This window comes from Camelus dromedarius, chromosome X, assembly GCF_036321535.1.
Source record: "Camelus dromedarius isolate mCamDro1 chromosome X, mCamDro1.pat, whole genome shotgun sequence".
Classification (NCBI taxonomy): domain Eukaryota; kingdom Metazoa; phylum Chordata; class Mammalia; order Artiodactyla; family Camelidae; genus Camelus; species Camelus dromedarius.
In genome coordinates, this window is record NC_087472.1 from 31,221,743 (window position 1) to 31,247,428 (window position 25,686).

General features: G+C 42.5%; 2 protein-coding genes across 2 annotated transcripts; both read right to left on the bottom strand.

Moving 5' to 3' along the window:
• Positions 1-2,622: 2,622 nt before the first annotated feature.
• Positions 2,623-3,062, bottom strand: LOC116150906 (histone H2B type F-M). Its single transcript, XM_031446268.2, has one exon. It carries the CDS (start codon positions 3,049-3,051, stop codon positions 2,623-2,625), a length of 429 nt encoding a protein of 142 aa, XP_031302128.1. The 5' UTR covers positions 3,052-3,062.
• A 15,466-nt stretch (positions 3,063-18,528) lies between these two features.
• Positions 18,529-18,968, bottom strand: LOC135320248 (histone H2B type F-M-like). Its single transcript, XM_064483171.1, has one exon. The coding sequence runs from the start codon at positions 18,955-18,957 to the stop codon at positions 18,529-18,531; it is 429 nt and encodes a 142-aa protein (XP_064339241.1). The 5' UTR covers positions 18,958-18,968.
• Between the last annotated feature and the right edge of the window lie 6,718 nt (positions 18,969-25,686).

A 25,686-nucleotide genomic window follows, 5' to 3' on the forward strand; every position in this document is an offset into this window, starting at 1 on the left:
GGCAAACCGTGATACATTTCAAAGGACTGAAATCCCACAGTGTGTTCTCTCTCCATAGATTCTGGAAGCTAGAAATCTGTTTAAGAAGAAAAGTAATAGAAAACCGGCAACTTCTTTGAAATTCAGCAATACATTTATAGAAAAATGATACCAATGAAAATGGAAAAGTAATCTTCATGGGCCATGAAGAAAAAACGATGGAAAAGAAAATATATGCATCCAAACATGAATATGAACATTCAAACCACTGGAGGGCAAAGTGGACATCTCACTTCTGATATTGCTCCTAATCCTTCTCGAAATTGATTCCAACGCTGAACAGAGGATCTGCCTGGATTCACGTCCTTAAATCCCCTGGGTTCAGTCTAAGTAAGGAATCAAAAAGAACAGGCAAATTGTCACAGACCCCTCCCCCTTAATCTCTAGGCTGATTTTTATAGAAAGGCAATGATGTGTTCAGTTCTGCTCACTGGACCACACTTTGAGCCAATGACTGTGGCTCACAGGCTGCCAGTCCCCCATTGTCTGGAACAGCAGAGCCAGGAGCTTGAGCTGCTCTCACTGGACACTCTTCAATGGATCTAAAATTGCCGGTCATGAAAAATGCGTGTTTTAAAATATCAAAAGATTGTCTGCCTGAGAAGAATTGACTGGCTACCTCTGAAAGGACTTGAAAAGTAATTTCAAACACCACGGACTTAGAAAAGTGAAATGTGTCTGAAAACTTGTGTTTTGCAATTTCTGTACTAAACACCAGTCCCCATTTGTATAGTTCAATGTATGCTTAAACTGGGATACTTTGAAAAATATAACAGGGGTAGTTGATGGCTGTGTCTGCTCCTTCGCTTCATCTATCTATTGCATATCACACACAAGATACTTCTGAAATTGTCCATAGTGCACTCGCGGGAGAAGGAGAAGAAAATGGGAAATGAAAGTGATACAAAGCTAATTTCAACCTTACAGAACGCTATAAATGCTGACCTAGAGAAAGCACTAAACGTGGGTTCAAGAAAAAGTTGGATTTCTGTAGTTTCTCTAGGTTTTAGCTCATGATTTGACTGAGAGTTACGTTCATCACAGCTTCGTACATCCAAATCAATAGGTACTGAAAAGTTTTTTTTTTTTTAAACATAGTTATTGAAGTATAGTTGTGCCAATATTATATATTTGTTTTGGATTTACAACATAGTGATTTAACAGTTTTATAGAAGACACTCTGTTTAAAATTTCTACAAAATAATGAAAATATTTCCCTGTGCTGTTCAGCTTTTCCTTGTTGTGCAATTACAAGGTGCAAAATGAGCCCTTTAAAATATGATGACACCCTGAGTTCTGATGAAAACCCACAGTAAGTTTCAAAGGATTGAAATCCCACAGTGGGTGCTCCCTCCACCAATGTACGAAGCTAGAAATTAAATTAAAAGGAAAGGAATTGGAAAATCACTGAGTACTTTGAAATTCAGCAACATACCTACAGAGAAACGAAAGAAAAAGAAGACAATGCACCAGGAAGAAAACATAATGCATATTAAATTAAATTAATATCATCATAGGCATTAACACTGAAATCACCTGAGGTCGAGGAAGGAGGCATCTTAGTTCGCTTAATTGGCCGACATCCCCCTCTTATTTTGATGCCAGGAGATAGAGACATGTCTCACTACCAGATCGGGAGGCCTAGACTTAAATCCCCATGGTTAAATGCAAGTCGTTGAAGGAAAACCTTCAGGGACACTATCACACCTGCTTCTCCCTCAATCTGCAGGCCGAGTATCACAGGGAGCCTCTTATAATTTCGGTCCTGGTCACCCCACCACACTTTGGGCCAATTGCTGTGCCCCCAAGGGGTGCGAGTCCCTCACTGGCTGCTGCTAGTGGAGACTGTGGTTGCAGCTGGTCTCATCGGACGCTCCCAGCATCTGTGCAAAATTGCACTTCAGTGAAGACTCTTGCTTCAAAAGTGAAAAGTTATGGGTGCAAAAAAATAGCATCAGATCATTATAAATTAGGTAGAAGAGAAATTTCCATAGGTATGGCGCTTGAGTCACCCAGTGAGTCTAGAAAATTTGCTTTATCTCTTTTTACGCTGTGTTTGGGTCCTATTATTTCATGTATTGAATGGCATTGAGATTTGAAGTATGTTGAAGGAGTGTGAATGGGCAAGTTTGATTTTTATATCTGCTACCGAACTTTCTCTGTCCCTATTTCACACATTAAAAACCCTGGATGATACTGCTACATCCACGGGGAAGAATGACAACCTAAAAAGGCAAATTAAATTGTTAGGGAGATAACTTTGGCAGTAAAGATCCCTAAAAAGGCTGACCTAGAGATATAACTAATAGAAATGACCATTTAGGAGGGGAGGACGTGCAGTATGGTTAAGAAAAATGCACGGGTTTCCATGGAACCCATGGCTCTACAGACGTACACTCAAGTGGAGTTGATAAGGTTCATAATGTTTCCCTCAGGGAAGAAACGCTTTAAGGATGAATAGAGTGGCACAGGTCGACAAACCAGAGTGGCTCGGACTTTTCAGTGCTACAGGTCTTTTCCCGCCAAGTGAGTGGCTCTGAAAAGAGCCTTTGGCTTGCGATGCTCAGGTGGTCCTGAGGCAGCTCATTCGCACAAGATGTACTTGATGAGAGCGTTAGTGCCCTTGGACACGGCAAACTTGCCGATCTTCCCAGGCAGCAGCAGGCACACCGAGGTCTGGATGTCTTCGTAGGTGATGGTGACGCGCTTTTTGGAGCGGGCCAGGCGCGCGGCCTCGCTGGCGATGCGCTCGAAGATGTCCTTAACGATCGAATCCATGACGCTCACGGCCTCCTGCGAGAGGCTCAGGCCTGTGTGCACCCGCTTCAGCACCCTGCGGAAGTAAGTGGCGAAACTGGCGAAGTCGTCTGCTGGGCGGCGGCGGCGGCGTTGGCGGCGCGCGGGTGTCTTCTGCTTCGGCGTCTTCTGCTCTGGGCTCTTGCACTCGGCTTCTTTGGGCTCCCCGGTGTCCACGATCTCCTCCGAAGTGTGGGCGGACCGCGGCTCAGCCATGTCGGAGTGTCTCGCCTCCCCCACAGCTCAGAAGGAAGGGCAACGGCAGCTGCGAGGACCGGTTTATAAAGCCTGCCTTGCCTGACGTCACGGCCAATCTGCAGATCTGATTGGATAGGATGCGGGGCAGGGAGCCGTGTCGCTAAGGCAGGCCATGTCACGTGTCCTTGGTTGCCCCGCGGCTTGGCCGCACATCAACCAATCCGAGTGGCAATCTGGTGACCTTTAAACTTTCCGTGACCCCCACCAGGTGACCTGTAAACTTTCCACGACCTCCACCAGAAAAGCTTTGCAACACGCAAGTTCATGTCGAAAAATGACATCCGTTCCCCTCAGCTGCTTTATGCCTGCCAGTCATCCGTGAGAACTTTACAGAGAGGTCAAACCCACGTCTCCTACGCGGACGGAAAATCACTATGATCTCCCTGAGAGGGTCTGACCTCCGCAACCCAAGTGCGTGACGCCTCAGAATGACTGGCCCCCTGGGGGCCATTTGACTTGCACCCAGAACCTGCTCTCTCGGCGGCTGAGTGCGCGGCGGTGGCTTGAGGAGGAGCTGTCCGACTCGGTGAGCGGAGGGCGCCTCAAAATCGTAGACACGACTGACCAGCTCTTACCTGCAATTCTTATCAAAACCTTCAGTGAATCAGAAGAAAGAGAACGGCAAAACCGCATTCTCCACAGACGGAACCCTACAAAAGTGGGATACCTGTACAGAAATATTAAAAATATTTAGTATTTGCCAAATTTTTAATCGTTTTGTAAACATTCCCTACGTTCCCCCCAAATACCACACGTAGTTGATTTGCTGAAAAAACTATGAGCTCTCAGTTGAAAGGAGCTATTTTTGTAATTCCTTAGAAACCTTTAGAGTGAGAGGAAAATAGTCAATTAAAGGGAACTTTTTAAAAAATTAAAAATATATTCCTTTCAAAAATCAGTAAGAATTCAAGCAAAACACATCTTTAACGTCTTTATAGAGAAATAAATTACAGATGTTGAACCAAAGAGGACTTAGGAATAACTGAAGAACTAGAAGTCTTCAATGAGCTATGATCCTAATGCTCATGCTCCCAAGTGTCCTGTGGGACCTTCAAGAAATGAACGGTTAATTCTACCTCTAATAAGGTAGCTCCCGTCATGAAAGGAAAGATTCTGTTTTTTATTACTAGAAACTATTATATGAAGACAAAACCATGGAAGAAAGTTTGCAACAGGGAATTATTTGGACTGTGATGACGATGATAATGTGAACCCTAACGTTTTCGGAGGACGCCCTTGTGATTACAAATTCTTAAGCAGATATTTTCCCTCACCCAAAATCAAGGACGTGGAGTAGAATTCTTTGGGGATGGGAGGGGCATCTGCCTTTTCCATTAAGAAATGTCCTGTTTTTCATTAACGGTGCAGTCATTCTAGTAACTACATTTATTAAAGGTCTCAGTGGACTACTAATTTCTGTCACTTTTCACGCATAGCTGAGCGTTTTAATTAATATATATGAATACTTTTGTCAAGTTATTTTTCATGTTTTAAATGGAAAATGTTCTCATTTTCTTTTCCATTTATTGAGCAAATTAGAAGGGCAAGTGACCCTTTAAACTACTCTGCAACCTAAGAGACAACTGACCCTCATACTGGTGCCCTGGAGGTACCCCTCCATGGGTGTGTCCAGCAGGACAGGCAGACTTTTTACTTGTCGGCTCAGAACTCTCAAGCAGCAAGGCAGAAGTTACGTGTCCTCTTAAGGATTAGTTCTGTAATGGACATAACGTCACTTCTCCCATACTCCATTGATCAAAGACATTACAGGTCTACCAGAGTCAAAAAGAGGGGAAAACAGACAGGACTTTTCCGTTGGAGAAGCGTCCAGGAACAAGCAGCCTTTGTGAAGTCAATGAAAGGCATCATACAACACATGCTTCTCGAGATGCTGCTGGGTGCTACACACATGATATATCCGTAGCACAAAGTCCTGGTATCCTTGCACCACAGTGTTAATCTAAGGAATACTTTCCCACTTTATTCACTGCTATATGGGTGACCGCAGGCATGCAGTGAATCCCTATAATCCAGGGCAGAGTTTTCACTCTAGTGGCATGAGTTTTCTGACCATTGTAGGCATTCCCTCCCACCCCTGGGCCCCTGGACATAGAGACACCGACATACAGATGGACAGAAAGGAGAATGTATCAAATGAGTAAATGTTAAAACAAACTCTACCAGAAACTGATCTCAATATCAGATTTATTTTGATTTCCACATTAATGATCTTATCTCCAAACAAGATTATATCTGAGGTACTGGGGGTTAGGACTTCAATACAAGAACTTCAGGAGGGCACAATTCAACTTATATGTAATATGAAACCTGAACTGTGGATCGGCACATATGCTGCCTCTTCCATCATATTGATTATTCCAATTTGGAATATGGATTGTTCCATATTTCCAATTAAGAGAAAAAAGGTGACCTCATTCATCCTCTTTGTACTCAGACTATGCATTGCTTAATTTATTAATAATTTTTTTTTCATTTCTAGCTTCCTACCTCTGTGAAGAGGGAAGATAACTCTGTGATTTCAATTCTTAGAAATGGTTGATGATTTTCTTTAAACCCCTAATTAGTTCAATATTTTAAAGAATGGTCTTTGTTCTTTTAAATTAATTTGTAATCTCCCCTGTGAAGAATATCACTTTGAGCCAAACATAGAGACACAGTCTGGATAATCTGCAAAATCACAACTTTCCTTGAGCCCATCAGAAGCGGCATAGGAAAGTCTAAGAGAGGCAAATCTATTTATCTTTGGCAGGACTGCACTAACTCAAGAGAAAGGGTGTGGGCAGGGCAGGGTACTAAAATTGCTTTACTAAGTAGTGCAGGCATGAAGGAAAGCAATTCCTGATCCAGGACTGTGTACAAACCTGTTTGTTTCTTGTTCTTTCCACTGTGGAAGATCTCTGATGAGCTACTATACTTCCAGAGTTCTCCTTGGGATCATTAGAGTAAGGATTTAGGATAAATTCACTCTCCTCATGAGGGTCATTAGCTAAAATTATTCTGAAATATGAGAAAAATGTCACTAAAGAATTTGGAAAAAAAAAAGATTTTCTTCCCAAGGAGACTAGGAAAAATGATCGTGAAATCAACTACAAGTAAATCCCTCTGAATAGTCCTCCGAGATTGCCATACAGATAGGGAACAAAACTTTGAGAGCCAAAGGCTCTTTGGAAATCATGCTCATTTTCAAAGATGGAACTGTGAACCAATTTGAATGCACAGCATTTCATAAGTCCTTTCATTTCCATCATGCTCATTACTGCTATTTCAAAATCCCAGTGTTTGTCCATATGATGTACACATGTTTTGCCAACCTGGATCTTGCCTACTAGTCTCCTGCATATTGTTTTATGTGAGAACTTATTTTTAAGAAAATGAGTCCTTTAGGACATTTTTATACTTTTTGTGTGTGTTTTGCACCTAAAATTTCAGAAATCGAATAAAAGCATTAGTGAAACAACATTTAAAATGTACCATACAGACAGCGAAGACTGGGAGTGCAGGGGTGAATGACTGATATGAAATCTAGGAGAGAGAGAGGAAAATGAGTTTTGATGTGAAGACTGGAAGCTGAAGTGAGTACATTTGATCATTTACTCAGAAGGTGATTGAAGGTAAAGGGGACCTGATGAGCAATTATTCTCTAACGGTATGGTTAACAGTAAAGACTAATTGAAGCAAGGTTCAAACTTCCAAATTTAAAACAAAGAAGTCCCAGGGATCTAACATACGACATAGTGGCTGCAGTTAAATACTGTATTGTATATGTGAGTGTTGCTAAGAAAGCAGTTCTTAAAAGTTCTCATGAGAGGAAAAAAAAATTTGCATAATGGGTCTGGAGAGTGAAGACCGAGGGCGCAAGGGTGAGTGGCACCTATAAAATCGAGAAAGTAAAGGAAAAATGGAATTTTGGGTATGCGTGTAAAGATGGGGACGGGGAACGCGGGATCGTGATTATTCCCTTCAGTGGTGAATCGAAAAGCAGGGCACCCAGAGCGCAATCGCGATCTAACGCTGTTGTTTATGCAAAGGTGAACTTGAGCGAAAGGAATCGCAGCTTAATCAACAAATTATAAAGATCAACGCATGGGACACAGTATTGATAGGAGCGATATATGCCATTCGAACTCTTTTCTCCACTACCTAAATTATGGAATTCGCTTATGGCTTGGATCCGAACACAGCAAACGAATAACTAAATCAAAAAGCTCAAGGAGAAAATTCTGTTACAGACTCGAATCTACCCGGAAGAAACTTAACTTTCTAACTGAAGGTACCAGGCTGACTAGTTCAGGACACCTCTTGCAACTCTTTTCCAGGCTTTACTCTTCCGCTATTGAAACCGCAAACCTTCGTCTTATGAGGCTCGGATGATGCGAGGTCCAATCAGAGAAGCTCAAACACCACTCGGCTCGGAGTCAGCCAATGAGAGACCGGCACCGGAGAGCCACAGCCATTGGTCCGATGTGCAAGCCGGTTTCCTGGGCTGAACAAGCAAGTGCCTTGCTAGGATGCTCAGCCTTGAGCGGGTATCAGGTACGATTATGTGGCTGCTCTTTGTTAATTTGCTTGATTGACTGTATGATTCTAATGGGGATCACTTAAGACTGTTCTGTTTGCTGCCTACAAAATATACACTTTGCTGATGTGCAAAATGCCAGAGCTTGGCTTTCTCGAACAACACGAAACTAATGTCTCCTGCATGCGGAGGCTGGAAGTCCACATCAAGGTGTCAGCTTCTTTGTTGCCTTCAGCCTCATGTGAAGAAAGCAGCTGTTCCAGGCCTCTCTCCTTGGCTTGTAGAAACTGCAGAGACCTCCCTGTACCGGTTCCTATTTTCCCCCCTCCGTGCGAGTCTCGGTGTTCCCATTGCCCCTTTATATATGGGCGCAAGTCATTTTGCATTAGGGCCCATGTAATGAGTATATGTTCCCTTGATTCCGCCAATAAAGATCCTATCTCCATAGCAGATCGTGTATGAGGTCGTAAGGTTTAGGACTTCAGCGTGTGAGTTTTAGGGGAAAAGAATTCAACCCACAGGAGATACGAATTTTGAGTGAGCGGATCTCCTGATTCTTCCAGTATAAGAGGACACTGATTCTTCTCACACTTAAATGCTGGTGTCGTGTTCACTAGGAGGAGTAGTTCCAGGTTTAAAGCCTTGCAACACATATAAGCATAGACTATGGACGGGAAGTCCTACTTGAAGAGATTTTCTGATTCATCAAAGCCTCCAATTCCCTGAGCAATCCAGAAAGTTTTGAGTTTTTTAAATAGTGTACCATGTTTTAGCTATTGCTGCCTGGTAAACTACCTCAAAACTTAGTGGATTAAAACAGCATGTATTACTTACCATGTACCTCTGTGCCATCTGAATGCTCCTCCTGATCTTGGTGGTGTTTGTGTGAATTCTCATGTAGCCTTCCTCTCTTTCTTCATGGCCCCTGGTACGGTTCATATCACACCACTTCAAAATAAACAGTTTACAGGTCTCTTCTCTGTGTGTCAATACCGATGTTGGCTCATAAGCCATGCTTTTACATACTCATAAAGAAAAAAGGGAGAGGACACTGGTGACTACTCATGGGAAAATAAGGTGACCCTTCTCATGCAATTTACCTCAGTTATTTGAACAGTGAATAATTTTATTCATTTTTTTAACAAAATTCCTGACTTTCCATCTTTGTGAAGAGAGAACATGCTCTTTCATTTTTCCCTATGAATGCACTATTTTTGCTGCAAACACCAATATTTATTCAGTTTTATTTCCTCTTCCTTTTACAGTTTTTAAAGCGGGTGTAAATGTCCCTATTGATTAGGCTGGAGAGCCCTGAAAAGGATGTGACTCTCAGCCAAGCCATGAGACAAAATATGGACAAACTACAGAAATCAAAACTTTTCTTCAGGACCTGAGAGGAGGGACAGCACCATCTAGGAGAGACAAAAGAGAAAGCCTACTTAAACATTTCCAGAACCCCACAGGCTCAGGAAAAAAGAGAGAGCAAGCAAGGCAGGACATGAGAGAGAAACGAAATACTCTGATTTCTGTGCCTCTGGAGGTGGGAGGCAAATTGCCTGATGGAGGAGGCCTGGAAAGCTCTTCTTGTTTTCCCAACCAATGTAGGAGAACTCTGATGGGCCATTACCCCTGAAGAACTGTCTTTGGGATCCTTAGCCTAAGAGTTTGGAAGAAATGAACCTTTGAATGGAATAGTAATTATTTTTATTCTTGAAGATCAGAAACATCTCATGAAAATATTTGGCAAAAGGAATTTGATTCCCAAAGAGACTAGGAAAAACTACCACCCAATCACCTGCAAGTAACTCAGTTTGTGTGGTGACTTGGGAACTAAAGTTTGGATGAGAAGAGCTCTTGGTAAAGCTCTGTGCATTTTCAAAGACAGCATTATGGGCCAGTTTGAAAACACAGCACTTTGAGTAAGTCGTTTATTTTCTATCACACTCAGTGTTGCAACTTCAAATTGACAGTGTTTGCACGTGTGACATAGAGAAATCTTTCTCGAACTCGTTCTTGCACACTAGTCTCATACACACTGACTTCTGTGAGTAGTCACTTCAGGAAACTTACAACACTAAGATATCTTTAATTGTGCCTGGAGGTTGTGCATCTGTAAATTCAGAAATCAAACAGGAGCAGTATTAAACAATGTTCAAGATGCACCGTGACTGGGTTGTGAAGACTGGGAGCTCAAGGGCGACTGACGCCCTGGGAATCGAAGGAAGACAGGAACGACGGGGTCTGATGTTGAAGAGGATGAGGCCAAATAAGTACATGTGCTTACTCACTTCAGAAAGTGATTAAGGGGAAAGGGCACCTAGTGAGCAGTCATGATCTAACAGGGTGCTTTACTGTAGTGTCAAACTAAGGGAAAGGGCTTATGGCTTAAATAGCAAATGATAATCATCAACTCAGAGAAAAGAGAAGCAATAGGACAAAGGTACCCCATTCAAGCTTCTTCAACATTACTCGTGTCGTGGAAATCATTTGCAGACATAAGCGAGGACCCAAACACAGTACTGAAATCATTAAACCGAACTGTTCAGGAAACAGTACCTACCCAAGGTGGGGGGAAATGAAGGTACTAGTCTGACTGGGTCAGATTTATCCTTTGGGTTTTTTTTGTTTTTGTTTTTGTTTTTTTCTTCTCTCCAGAGCACGGTCTCTTGTGTTTGAACACGGAAAGCTTCACGACTTGCAACTCAGCATCGTGGGGACGCTGGATGCGTGCAGAGCAGCCCAAGCGTCAATCTGGACCGGCTCAGCCAAAGAAAACCCTGCTACCCCTGAGGCACGGCCATTGACTGAAAGTGTCAACAGTTGTCCTGGGCTGAATCAAAAGGAATCTTTATTCTATGTTCAGCCTGGGAGATTGCGGGGTGGCTTAGGGATGGGATACCTTGCCCTTCAAGATTATTAAAACAATTTCCTTGAGTTTTAGTGGGATGTACACCAGAGCTTTGACTGGTAGCTTTCTTTGATGTTTAAAAACATTTTTATGGGGAGAAAACAAATCCAAATTTCAATTCTATTTGAAGGTATGATTTTAGCGCAATTTCTTCCAGGAAATATGAATTTTGCTTAACTACACTGCATTTCGTCACGTTCCTAAACTGTTGTATCTGTTAGTTCTTTCCTTAGGTCAACCTTTAAGGGGGTGTTTTTGTTACAGAAACCTGAATCCCATCCAGAGACCAAGCGACACTCGGAGGGTTGGAGAACTCTGGTTTATTATGCTGGCGGACCCAGAGGAGTTAACACTCCCAGCTCTGGACCACGTCTGTAGGTTTACACAGGCTTTTATATGGTTTTTGGTTTCGATTAAACTCATGCCATATGCAAATGAGGTGTTAGAAATGGACCAACCAGGAGTGGGCTTTTGGGAACCAAAGGGATTTTGGGGGTAAGTTTCATTTACCTAGAAGCAAGCCGTTTTATAGAAGCGCAAACGTGGTAAGGCAATGGCCCTACCTGGGAGGTCTTGCAGGCCCCTTTGTGGGTTTTGCCCCTTTATTTTCTTTTGCTGATACCTTTTACACTCTGATTCTCTCACGAGGGTACAGTGGCTTTTTCCACAAGTCCTTTTTTCTCAGATGGTCACACAGTGCAGAAGCACGTATGTGAATCCCTCTGGATTCTGTTGGGCCGTATATTAAGGAGATTTTCAAATGCCTAAAGTAATGTCAATCTTCTCTCCACTTTTCAGAAAAGTTATTTTTCATTTCATTTTGTAGTCTATGTTAACATGATGTAATGAGTTTTTATTATATTTTTAAATGATTTTTTTAAAAAAAAAGAATGAACATTTCATTTGTGATGTTTTGTAGAACAAATATTGGCTGTTATAATGCACGTAAAAGATCTTTGGGTCCTAACATATGGTGAAAAAGATAGAACACGAATATAAGTATGTTCATGTATGACTGAAGTATTATGCTGCACACCAGAAATTGACACAACATTGTAAACTGACTATACTTCACTAAATATATAGAGACAGATATATACAACTATATATACACACACAAAAAAAAGATCTTTGGGTCCCTATTGATTTTTAGATGTGTAAAGTTGTCTTGAGGCCAAAAAGGGGTCTAGATTTTTAGTGATTTGTGGTGCCAGTAGAGGAATTGAAAATAGCCTCCTTTTCAGTGGTTTTAAGCTTTTTCAAACTCACTATCTAATATTCAGCAAGACTTGGAAATCATAGTGTCGATAGGAAGCTTTCCCATCATCTTCCTCACTCTAATAAGAATGACAGTAGCATTGCATCAACAAACGCGATCTAGAGCTTTCATTTGTGGCCTTTGTGTTCCCAATAACATCTTTGATTTCTGAGCATTTTAGGCAACATGACATATATCAAATATTCACTTAAGCCATCTTAGCAACTTTCGAAATTAATATGATTTTTAATGTTTCGTTTGCTCATATAAATCACAGTAATAGATTTTCCACTATTAGATCACGCTAGAATTCTGGGAAGCAAATCCCTTCCTCCTGGGTAGGTTTCCTTGGCCATTATTTAGCTCCTTTCCTATGCAGACTCAAGAGCACAATCACCAGTATGATAGAGCTCTGATTTATCATGACGTCTGCTTCCTTGGTCCCTTGCTTCCTTCAACTGTCCCCTAAGCCATACTGCGTCTTGGGAGCGTCACTTTCCCAGAAGCAGCCCAGGCCCAGCACTTAGCTGGGCCCTGCACTGTGGTTTAAGGCAAAACAGGGGCTAGGGGAGTGGGCTTGACCTAATAAGTAACCTTTCTTTCAGCTGTTCCTATCTGAGTCTCCAACGCTCTGCACGCCTCAGATTTGAGGCACAGCTGTGCTGAGAAGGCAGCTGTGCTCAACCCCACTTGCTCCCAACAAGGGAAGTTCTGCATTCCAAGCATTCCTCTACCCCTGTTTCTTGACCACTCCAGGACCAACAACTGGAATGTACTGAGAATGTCCTCCAAAGCTCACTTATAGTTTGTTTATTCCTTACTCCATCCTACTCCTCCCTGGTCGAACTCCACCCTCACTCAGGGGAGCTGCAGATCATGGCCCAACAGGTGTGTGAGCCTCGCAAAAAGCCCTGATGTGTGAGCCTGCTTGGCCTCTTCATAGGTAAGGGGATCGTACGTTCTCTTGTCCAATCCATGCAGACCCTTTGAAGAGTGAAAGGGCCACTGTGAATAATTGTGCTGGGACAACAGCAAAACCAGGGTGTGTGGATACCATTTAAGGGGAAAAGAAGTGGGGAGAGAGTGAGGATATCTCCTGGGGCTTGGGAATTTGCAGAGCGCAAAGGTTAGTGGGAATATGAGAGTGCACCATCCTTTTCATGATTTGTTCTCTTCAGAGTTCTGGTGCCTTTGTTTTCTGGAGACAGTGTCGAGAGGCTGCATGAACAGGGGAAAGAGACACAGCATGGGGATAGTGTCTGTTTGGGTCCTGTAACTGCTGTGAGCTAGTGAGACGAGGCTTTACAGCACGAGTGATTAGGGACAGGATTGGCAGTCGGATTAGACCTGGGTTCACACTCTAGCCGTGTCCCTTACGTGCGGTGGTGCTTTGGGTAAGCGACTTGTCCTCTCTGAGCCCCAGGTTCCCCCTCTGTAGAATAGGACCTACAAGATTGTTGCGAGGATTCGGTGAGATAATACAGACAGAGGGCCCAAGGAATGGAGGCTATGATTATTCTCAGTGCTGAGATTCATGCTGTCAGGCAACTCGAGGGGTGGGGGTACGATCTGGTGCCCAACAGCTGTATGGACATGCTCTCCTGGCTGCCTTGGCCCGATCTGTTTGCTTAGGGCTGACAATGAGATAAGGGTGGATGACCTTTCCCTCTGGAGCCTCCCATTAGTGAGGCGGCAGAGATAACGCGGCTCTGAGTTGCGATGGGAAGTTGCTAGGAAGCAGTTGGGAAGTGCCTTGCTACCTTGCTGGCTCTGGGCATTGCTGACTCAGGGCTTTGTGGGCCAGCTGTTTCCACTATTAAATCACGGAGGCGGGAAAATGGGAACCGGTACAGGGAGGTTTCTGCCATCTCTACAAGCCAAGGAGAGAGGCCTGGAACAGGTGCTTTCTTCACATGAGGCTGAAGGCAACAAAGAAGCTGACACCTTGATGTGGACTTCCAGCCTCCGCATGCAGGAGACATTAGTTTCGTGTTGTTCGAGAAAGCCAAGCTCTGGCATTTTGCACATCAGCAAAGTGTATATTTTGTAGGCAGCAAACAGAACAGTCTTAAGTGATCCCCATTAGAATCATACAGTCAATCAAGCAAAGAAACAAAGAGCAGCCAAATAATCGTACCTGATACCCGCTCAAGGCTGAGCATCCCAGCAAGGCACTTGCTTGTTCAGCCCAGGAAACCGGCTTGCACATCGGACCAATGGCTGTGGCTCTCCGGTGCCGGTCTCTCATTGGCTGACTCCGAGCCGAGTGGTGTTTGAGCTTCCCTGATTGGACCTCGCATCATCCGAGCCTCATATCACGAAGGTTTGCGGTTTCAATAGCAGAACAGTAAAGCCTGGAAAAGAGTTGCAAGAGGTGTCCTGAACAAGTCTGCGTATTACCTTTAGTTAGAAAGTTAAGTTTCTTCCGGGTAGATTCGAGTCTGTAACAGAATTTTCTCCTTGAACTTTTTGATTTTGTTATTCGTTTGCTGTGTTCGGATCCAAGCCATAAGCGAATTCCATAATGTGGGTAGTGGAGAAAAGAGTTCGAACGGCATATATCGGTCCTATCAATACTGTGTCCCATGCGTTGATCTTTATAATTTGTTGATTAAGCTGCGATTCCTTTCACTCAAGTTCACCTTTGCATAAACAACAGCGTTAGATCGCGATTGTGCTCTGGGTGCCATGCTTTCCGATTCACCCACTGAAGGGAATAATCATGATCCCACGTTCCCCGTCCCCATCTTCACACGCATACCCAAAATTCCATTTTTCTTTTACTTTCTCGATTTTATAGGTGCCACTCACCCTTGCGCCTTCAGTCTTCACTCTGCAGACCCATTATGCAGCATTTGTGCCGTGTTTCACTAACGCTCTTATTTCATTTCTGAATTTACAAACATACCCCCCTCAAAGCAAGATAACAGTAGCCTGATGTGTTAGATTTCTTAGAGTTACTTCTTACGTGATAAGATAGCTTAGGTAGCAGCATGCAAAAATGACTGGTGGTACATCTTAGCGTCATATTGAAAAAAAACAAAACTTGGAGTTTGAAGCTGCAACCATTAGCACGGTAGAAATTTAGTGATTTTTCTGCAGTTAGCTGCTTTCTAACTAATCCACACGTATTTCTCAGAAAATGCATTTGGCTCTGCAAGGTGTTTTGACTTCAGAAATTTAGAGTTGCTACACAAAAATGTAAGCTCTTCATTTTTCAGTTGATTTTAAAGACAACTTGTGCTGTAAGCTTTTTTTTTTTTTTTTACCAATTCCTTTTATATGAATTTTTAAGTTTTCAGATTACAATAAGTTGTGAACCACATGAGGGGGGCTTATTTGCCTTAATCCCGCTTCTCTTGACCTCAACAAGAGCTCTGAATGTAACATTGGCCCCCTTGAAGCTTGCAACCGTTTGTGAAATCTCCCTAGTGTCCTGTCCTGCACCCTATTTTATGCTTGAGCTCTGTCCAAGGTCGAATACTTTGTGTTTGGTCTCTCTGAGAAATGGGCCCAAGAAACGTATTGAATTTCCTAGTTCAAATAGCTATGTCTCCTTATCTGGTTGAGAGAGAGAGAGAGAGACATCGATTACAAGTTTGTACATCCTAGTCAAAAAGGTTATAACTGCATCTTATTTTTTTTTACATTTTTTTATTGAGTGATAGACATTTTACAATGTTGTGTCAAATTCTAGTGTAGAGCACAATTTTTCAGTTATACACGAACATATATATACATATATATATATGTATGTATATATATATATATATATTCATTGTCACATTTTATTTCTTCGCTATGAGGTACCACAAGATCTTGTATATATCTCCCTGAAGTATACAGTATACTTTTTTAATCGATTCTGCATTTTAAAATCTCAGTCTGTCCCTTCCCACCCCCCGCCCCTTTGGCAACCACAAGATTGTATTTTATGTCTAAGAGTCTCTTTCTGTTTTGTATTAATGTTTGTTTTCCTTTTTAGATTCCTCATATGAGCGATCTCATATGGTACTTTTCTTCCTCTTTCTGTCTTACTTCACCTAACTACATCTTATTTTAAAGCCCAAATGAAACACTTAACCGTCATGATTAAATACTGGGCTTTTGGGCAAACCGTGATACATTTCAAAGGACTGAAATCCCACAGTGTGTTCTCTCTCCATAGATTCTGGAAGCTAGAAATCTGTTTAAGAAGAAAAGTAATAGAAAACCGGCAACTTCTTTGAAATTCAGCAATACATTTATAGAAAAATGATACCAATGAAAATGGAAAAGTAATCTTCATGGGCCATGAAGAAAAAACGATGGAAAAGAAAATATATGCATCCAAACATGAATATGAACATTCAAACCACTGGAGGGCAAAGTGGACATCTCACTTCTGATATTGCTCCTAATCCTTCTCGAAATTGATTCCAACGCTGAACAGAGGATCTGCCTGGATTCACGTCCTTAAATCCCCTGGGTTCAGTCTAAGTAAGGAATCAAAAAGAACAGGCAAATTGTCACAGACCCCTCCCCCTTAATCTCTAGGCTGATTTTTATAGAAAGGCAATGATGTGTTCAGTTCTGCTCACTGGACCACACTTTGAGCCAATGACTGTGGCTCACAGGCTGCCAGTCCCCCATTGTCTGGAACAGCAGAGCCAGGAGCTTGAGCTGCTCTCACTGGACACTCTTCAATGGATCTAAAATTGCCGGTCATGAAAAATGCGTGTTTTAAAATATCAAAAGATTGTCTGCCTGAGAAGAATTGACTGGCTACCTCTGAAAGGACTTGAAAAGTAATTTCAAACACCACGGACTTAGAAAAGTGAAATGTGTCTGAAAACTTGTGTTTTGCAATTTCTGTACTAAACACCAGTCCCCATTTGTATAGTTCAATGTATGCTTAAACTGGGATACTTTGAAAAATATAACAGGGGTAGTTGATGGCTGTGTCTGCTCCTTCGCTTCATCTATCTATTGCATATCACACACAAGATACTTCTGAAATTGTCCATAGTGCACTCGCGGGAGAAGGAGAAGAAAATGGGAAATGAAAGTGATACAAAGCTAATTTCAACCTTACAGAACGCTATAAATGCTGACCTAGAGAAAGCACTAAACGTGGGTTCAAGAAAAAGTTGGATTTCTGTAGTTTCTCTAGGTTTTAGCTCATGATTTGACTGAGAGTTACGTTCATCACAGCTTCGTACATCCAAATCAATAGGTACTGAAAAGTTTTTTTTTTTTTAAACATAGTTATTGAAGTATAGTTGTGCCAATATTATATATTTGTTTTGGATTTACAACATAGTGATTTAACAGTTTTATAGAAGACACTCTGTTTAAAATTTCTACAAAATAATGAAAATATTTCCCTGTGCTGTTCAGCTTTTCCTTGTTGTGCAATTACAAGGTGCAAAATGAGCCCTTTAAAATATGATGACACCCTGAGTTCTGATGAAAACCCACAGTAAGTTTCAAAGGATTGAAATCCCACAGTGGGTGCTCCCTCCACCAATGTACGAAGCTAGAAATTAAATTAAAAGGAAAGGAATTGGAAAATCACTGAGTACTTTGAAATTCAGCAACATACCTACAGAGAAACGAAAGAAAAAGAAGACAATGCACCAGGAAGAAAACATAATGCATATTAAATTAAATTAATATCATCATAGGCATTAACACTGAAATCACCTGAGGTCGAGGAAGGAGGCATCTTAGTTCGCTTAATTGGCCGACATCCCCCTCTTATTTTGATGCCAGGAGATAGAGACATGTCTCACTACCAGATCGGGAGGCCTAGACTTAAATCCCCATGGTTAAATGCAAGTCGTTGAAGGAAAACCTTCAGGGACACTATCACACCTGCTTCTCCCTCAATCTGCAGGCCGAGTATCACAGGGAGCCTCTTATAATTTCGGTCCTGGTCACCCCACCACACTTTGGGCCAATTGCTGTGCCCCCAAGGGGTGCGAGTCCCTCACTGGCTGCTGCTAGTGGAGACTGTGGTTGCAGCTGGTCTCATCGGACGCTCCCAGCATCTGTGCAAAATTGCACTTCAGTGAAGACTCTTGCTTCAAAAGTGAAAAGTTATGGGTGCAAAAAAATAGCATCAGATCATTATAAATTAGGTAGAAGAGAAATTTCCATAGGTATGGCGCTTGAGTCACCCAGTGAGTCTAGAAAATTTGCTTTATCTCTTTTTACGCTGTGTTTGGGTCCTATTATTTCATGTATTGAATGGCATTGAGATTTGAAGTATGTTGAAGGAGTGTGAATGGGCAAGTTTGATTTTTATATCTGCTACCGAACTTTCTCTGTCCCTATTTCACACATTAAAAACCCTGGATGATACTGCTACATCCACGGGGAAGAATGACAACCTAAAAAGGCAAATTAAATTGTTAGGGAGATAACTTTGGCAGTAAAGATCCCTAAAAAGGCTGACCTAGAGATATAACTAATAGAAATGACCATTTAGGAGGGGAGGACGTGCAGTATGGTTAAGAAAAATGCACGGGTTTCCATGGAACCCATGGCTCTACAGACGTACACTCAAGTGGAGTTGATAAGGTTCATAATGTTTCCCTCAGGGAAGAAACGCTTTAAGGATGAATAGAGTGGCACAGGTCGACAAACCAGAGTGGCTCGGACTTTTCAGTGCTACAGGTCTTTTCCCGCCAAGTGAGTGGCTCTGAAAAGAGCCTTTGGCTTGCGATGCTCAGGTGGTCCTGAGGCAGCTCATTCGCACAAGATGTACTTGATGAGAGCGTTAGTGCCCTTGGACACGGCAAACTTGCCGATCTTCCCAGGCAGCAGCAGGCACACCGAGGTCTGGATGTCTTCGTAGGTGATGGTGACGCGCTTTTTGGAGCGGGCCAGGCGCGCGGCCTCGCTGGCGATGCGCTCGAAGATGTCCTTAACGATCGAATCCATGACGCTCACGGCCTCCTGCGAGAGGCTCAGGCCTGTGTGCACCCGCTTCAGCACCCTGCGGAAGTAAGTGGCGAAACTGGCGAAGTCGTCTGCTGGGCGGCGGCGGCGGCGTTGGCGGCGCGCGGGTGTCTTCTGCTTCGGCGTCTTCTGCTCTGGGCTCTTGCACTCGGCTTCTTTGGGCTCCCCGGTGTCCACGATCTCCTCCGAAGTGTGGGCGGACCGCGGCTCAGCCATGTCGGAGTGTCTCGCCTCCCCCACAGCTCAGAAGGAAGGGCAACGGCAGCTGCGAGGACCGGTTTATAAAGCCTGCCTTGCCTGACGTCACGGCCAATCTGCAGATCTGATTGGATAGGATGCGGGGCAGGGAGCCGTGTCGCTAAGGCAGGCCATGTCACGTGTCCTTGGTTGCCCCGCGGCTTGGCCGCACATCAACCAATCCGAGTGGCAATCTGGTGACCTTTAAACTTTCCGTGACCCCCACCAGGTGACCTGTAAACTTTCCACGACCTCCACCAGAAAAGCTTTGCAACACGCAAGTTCATGTCGAAAAATGACATCCGTTCCCCTCAGCTGCTTTATGCCTGCCAGTCATCCGTGAGAACTTTACAGAGAGGTCAAACCCACGTCTCCTACGCGGACGGAAAATCACTATGATCTCCCTGAGAGGGTCTGACCTCCGCAACCCAAGTGCGTGACGCCTCAGAATGACTGGCCCCCTGGGGGCCATTTGACTTGCACCCAGAACCTGCTCTCTCGGCGGCTGAGTGCGCGGCGGTGGCTTGAGGAGGAGCTGTCCGACTCGGTGAGCGGAGGGCGCCTCAAAATCGTAGACACGACTGACCAGCTCTTACCTGCAATTCTTATCAAAACCTTCAGTGAATCAGAAGAAAGAGAACGGCAAAACCGCATTCTCCACAGACGGAACCCTACAAAAGTGGGATACCTGTACAGAAATATTAAAAATATTTAGTATTTGCCAAATTTTTAATCGTTTTGTAAACATTCCCTACGTTCCCCCCAAATACCACACGTAGTTGATTTGCTGAAAAAACTATGAGCTCTCAGTTGAAAGGAGCTATTTTTGTAATTCCTTAGAAACCTTTAGAGTGAGAGGAAAATAGTCAATTAAAGGGAACTTTTTAAAAAATTAAAAATATATTCCTTTCAAAAATCAGTAAGAATTCAAGCAAAACACATCTTTAACGTCTTTATAGAGAAATAAATTACAGATGTTGAACCAAAGAGGACTTAGGAATAACTGAAGAACTAGAAGTCTTCAATGAGCTATGATCCTAATGCTCATGCTCCCAAGTGTCCTGTGGGACCTTCCAGAAATGAACGGTTAATTCTACCTCTAATAAGGTAGCTCCCGTCATGAAAGGAAAGATTCTGTTTTTTATTACTAGAAACTATTATATGAAGACAAAACCATGGAAGAAAGTTTGCAACAGGGAATTATTTGGACTGTGATGACGATGATAATGTGAACCCTAACGTTTTCGGAGGACGCCCTTGTGATTACAAATTCTTAAGCAGATATTTTCCCTCACCCAAAATCAAGGACGTGGAGTAGAATTCTTTGGGGATGGGAGGGGCATCTGCCTTTTCCATTAAGAAATGTCCTGTTTTTCATTAACGGTGCAGTCATTCTAGTAACTACATTTATTAAAGGTCTCAGTGGACTACTAATTTCTGTCACTTTTCACGCATAGCTGAGCGTTTTAATTAATATATATGAATACTTTTGTCAAGTTATTTTTCATGTTTTAAATGGAAAATGTTCTCATTTTCTTTTCCATTTATTGAGCAAATTAGAAGGGCAAGTGACCCTTTAAACTACTCTGCAACCTAAGAGACAACTGACCCTCATACTGGTGCCCTGGAGGTACCCCTCCATGGGTGTGTCCAGCAGGACAGGCAGACTTTTTACTTGTCGGCTCAGAACTCTCAAGCAGCAAGGCAGAAGTTACGTGTCCTCTTAAGGATTAGTTCTGTAATGGACATAACGTCACTTCTCCCATACTCCACTGATCAAAGACATTACAGGTCTACCAGAGTCAAAAAGAGGGGAAAACAGACAGGACTTTTCCGTTGGAGAAGCGTCCAGGAACAAGCAGCCTTTGTGAAGTCAATGAAAGGCATCATACAACACATGCTTCTCGAGATGCTGCTGGGTGCTACACACATGATATATCCGTAGCACAAAGTCCTGGTATCCTTGCACCACAGTGTTAATCTAAGGAATACTTTCCCACTTTATTCACTGCTATATGGGTGACCGCAGGCATGCAGTGAATCCCTATAATCCAGGGCAGAGTTTTCACTCTAGTGGCATGAGTTTTCTGACCATTGTAGGCATTCCCTCCCACCCCTGGGCCCCTGGACATAGAGACACCGACATACAGATGGACAGAAAGGAGAATGTATCAAATGAGTAAATGTTAAAACAAACTCTACCAGAAACTGATCTCAATATCAGATTTATTTTGATTTCCACATTAATGATCTTATCTCCAAACAAGATTATATCTGAGGTACTGGGGGTTAGGACTTCAATACAAGAACTTCAGGAGGGCACAATTCAACTTATATGTAATATGAAACCTGAACTGTGAATCGGCACATATGCTGCCTCTTCCATCATATTGATTATTCCAATTTGGAATATGGATTGTTCCATATTTCCAATTAAGAGAAAAAAGGTGACCTCATTCATCCTCTTTGTACTCAGACTATGCATTGCTTAATTTATTAATAATTTTTTTTTTCATTTCTAGCTTCCTACTTCTGTGAAGAGGGAAGATAACTCTGTGATTTCAATTCTTAGAAATGGTTGATGATTTTCTTTAAACCCCTAATTAGTTCAATATTTTAAAGAATGGTCTTTGTTCTTTTAAATTAATTTGTAATCTCCCCTGTGAAGAATATCACTTTGAGCCAAACATAGAGACACAGTCTGGATAATCTGCAAAATCACAACTTTCCTTGAGCCCATCAGAAGCGGCATAGGAAAGTCTAAGAGAGGCAAATCTATTTATCTTTGGCAGGACTGCACTGACTCAAGAGAAAGGGTGTGGGCAGGGCAGGGTACTAAAATTGCTTTACTAAGTAGTGCAGGCATGAAGGAAAGCAATTCCTGATCCAGGACTGTGTACAAACCTGTTTGTTTCTTGTTCTTTCCACTGTGGAAGATCTCTGATGAGCTACTATACTTCCAGAGTTCTCCTTGGGATCATTAGAGTAAGGATTTAGGATAAATTCACTCTCCTCATGAGGGTCATTAGCTAAAATTATTCTGAAATATGAGAAAAATGTCACTAAAGAATTTGGAAAAAAAAAAGATTTTCTTCCCAAGGAGACTAGGAAAAATGATCGTGAAATCAACTACAAGTAAATCCCTCTGAATAGTCCTCCGAGATTGCCATACAGATAGGGAACAAAACTTTGAGAGCCAAAGGCTCTTTGGAAATCATGCTCATTTTCAAAGATGGAACTGTGAACCAATTTGAATGCACAGCATTTCATAAGTCCTTTCATTTCCATCATGCTCATTACTGCTATTTCAAAATCCCAGTGTTTGTCCATATGATGTACACATGTTTTGCCAACCTGGATCTTGCCTACTAGTCTCCTGCATATTGTTTTATGTGAGAACTTATTTTTAAGAAAATGAGTCCTTTAGGACATTTTTATACTTTTTGTGTGTGTTTTGCACCTAAAATTTCAGAAATCGAATAAAAGCATTAGTGAAACAACATTTAAAATGTACCATACAGACAGCGAAGACTGGGAGTGCAGGGGTGAATGACTGATATGAAATCTAGGAGAGAGAGAGGAAAATGAGTTTTGATGTGAAGACTGGAAGCTGAAGTGAGTACGTTTGATCATTTACTCAGAAGGTGATTGAAGGTAAAGGGGACCTGATGAGCAATTATTCTCTAACGGTATGGTTAACAGTAAAGACTAATTGAAGCAAGGTTCAAACTTCCAAATTTAAAACAAAGAAGTCCCAGGGATCTAACATACGACATAGTGGCTGCAGTTAAATACTGTATTGTATATGTGAGTGTTGCTAAGAAAGCAGTTCTTAAAAGTTCTCATGAGAGGAAAAAAAAATTTGCATAATGGGTCTGGAGAGTGAAGACCGAGGGCGCAAGGGTGAGTGGCACCTATAAAATCGAGAAAGTAAAGGAAAAATGGAATTTTGGGTATGCGTGTAAAGATGGGGACGGGGAACGCGGGATCGTGATTATTCCCTTCAGTGGTGAATCGAAAAGCAGGGCACCCAGAGCGCAATCGCGATCTAACGCTGTTGTTTATGCAAAGGTGAACTTGAGCGAAAGGAATCGCAGCTTAATCAACAAATTATAAAGATCAACGCATGGGACACAGTATTGATAGGAGCGATATATGCCATTCGAACTCTTTTCTCCACTACCTAAATTATGGAATTCGCTTATGGCTTGGATCCGAACACAGCAAACGAATAACTAAATCAAAAAGCTCAAGGAGAAAATTCTGTTACAGACTCGAATCTACCCGGAAGAAACTTAACTTTCTAACTGAAGGTACCAGGCTGACTAGTTCAGGACACCTCTTGCAACTCTTTTCCAGGCTTTACTCTTCCGCTATTGAAACCGCAAACCTTCGTCTTATGAGGCTCGGATGATGCGAGGTCCAATCAGAGAAGCTCAAACACCACTCGGCTCGGAGTCAGCCAATGAGAGACCGGCACCGGAGAGCCACAGCCATTGGTCCGATGTGCAAGCCGGTTTCCTGGGCTGAACAAGCAAGTGCCTTGCTAGGATGCTCAGCCTTGAGCGGGTATCAGGTACGATTATGTGGCTGCTCTTTGTTAATTTGCTTGATTGACTGTATGATTCTAATGGGGATCACTTAAGACTGTTCTGTTTGCTGCCTACAAAATATACACTTTGCTGATGTGCAAAATGCCAGAGCTTGGCTTTCTCGAACAACACGAAACTAATGTCTCCTGCATGCGGAGGCTGGAAGTCCACATCAAGGTGTCAGCTTCTTTGTTGCCTTCAGCCTCATGTGAAGAAAGCAGCTGTTCCAGGCCTCTCTCCTTGGCTTGTAGAAACTGCAGAGACCTCCCTGTACCGGTTCCTATTTTCCCCCCTCCGTGCGAGTCTCGGTGTTCCCATTGCCCCTTTATATATGGGCGCAAGTCATTTTGCATTAGGGCCCATGTAATGAGTATATGTTCCCTTGATTCCGCCAATAAAGATCCTATCTCCATAGCAGATCGTGTATGAGGTCGTAAGGTTTAGGACTTCAGCGTGTGAGTTTTAGGGGAAAAGAATTCAACCCACAGGAGATACGAATTTTGAGTGAGCGGATCTCCTGATTCTTCCAGTATAAGAGGACACTGATTCTTCTCACACTTAAATGCTGGTGTCGTGTTCACTAGGAGGAGTAGTTCCAGGTTTAAAGCCTTGCAACACATATAAGCATAGACTATGGACGGGAAGTCCTACTTGAAGAGATTTTCTGATTCATCAAAGCCTCCAATTCCCTGAGCAATCCAGAAAGTTTTGAGTTTTTTAAATAGTGTACCATGTTTTAGCTATTGCTGCCTGGTAAACTACCTCAAAACTTAGTGGATTAAAACAGCATGTATTACTTACCATGTACCTCTGTGCCATCTGAATGCTCCTCCTGATCTTGGTGGTGTTTGTGTGAATTCTCATGTAGCCTTCCTCTCTTTCTTCATGGCCCCTGGTACGGTTCATATCACACCACTTCAAAATAAACAGTTTACAGGTCTCTTCTCTGTGTGTCAATACCGATGTTGGCTCATAAGCCATGCTTTTACATACTCATAAAGAAAAAAGGGAGAGGACACTGGTGACTACTCATGGGAAAATAAGGTGACCCTTCTCATGCAATTTACCTCAGTTATTTGAACAGTGAATAATTTTATTCATTTTTTTAACAAAATTCCTGACTTTCCATCTTTGTGAAGAGAGAACATGCTCTTTCATTTTTCCCTATGAATGCACTATTTTTGCTGCAAACACCAATATTTATTCAGTTTTATTTCCTCTTCCTTTTACAGTTTTTAAAGCGGGTGTAAATGTCCCTATTGATTAGGCTGGAGAGCCCTGAAAAGGATGTGACTCTCAGCCAAGCCATGAGACAAAATATGGACAAACTACAGAAATCAAAACTTTTCTTCAGGACCTGAGAGGAGGGACAGCACCATCTAGGAGAGACAAAAGAGAAAGCCTACTTAAACATTTCCAGAACCCCACAGGCTCAGGAAAAAAGAGAGAGCAAGCAAGGCAGGACATGAGAGAGAAACGAAATACTCTGATTTCTGTGCCTCTGGAGGTGGGAGGCAAATTGCCTGATGGAGGAGGCCTGGAAAGCTCTTCTTGTTTTCCCAACCAATGTAGGAGAACTCTGATGGGCCATTACCCCTGAAGAACTGTCTTTGGGATCCTTAGCCTAAGAGTTTGGAAGAAATGAACCTTTGAATGGAATAGTAATTATTTTTATTCTTGAAGATCAGAAACATCTCATGAAAATATTTGGCAAAAGGAATTTGATTCCCAAAGAGACTAGGAAAAACTACCACCCAATCACCTGCAAGTAACTCAGTTTGTGTGGTGACTTGGGAACTAAAGTTTGGATGAGAAGAGCTCTTGGTAAAGCTCTGTGCATTTTCAAAGACAGCATTATGGGCCAGTTTGAAAACACAGCACTTTGAGTAAGTCGTTTATTTTCTATCACACTCAGTGTTGCAACTTCAAATTGACAGTGTTTGCACGTGTGACATAGAGAAATCTTTCTCGAACTCGTTCTTGCACACTAGTCTCATACACACTGACTTCCGTGAGTAGTCACTTCAGGAAACTTACAACACTAAGATATCTTTAATTGTGCCTGGAGGTTGTGCATCTGTAAATTCAGAAATCAAACAGGAGCAGTATTAAACAA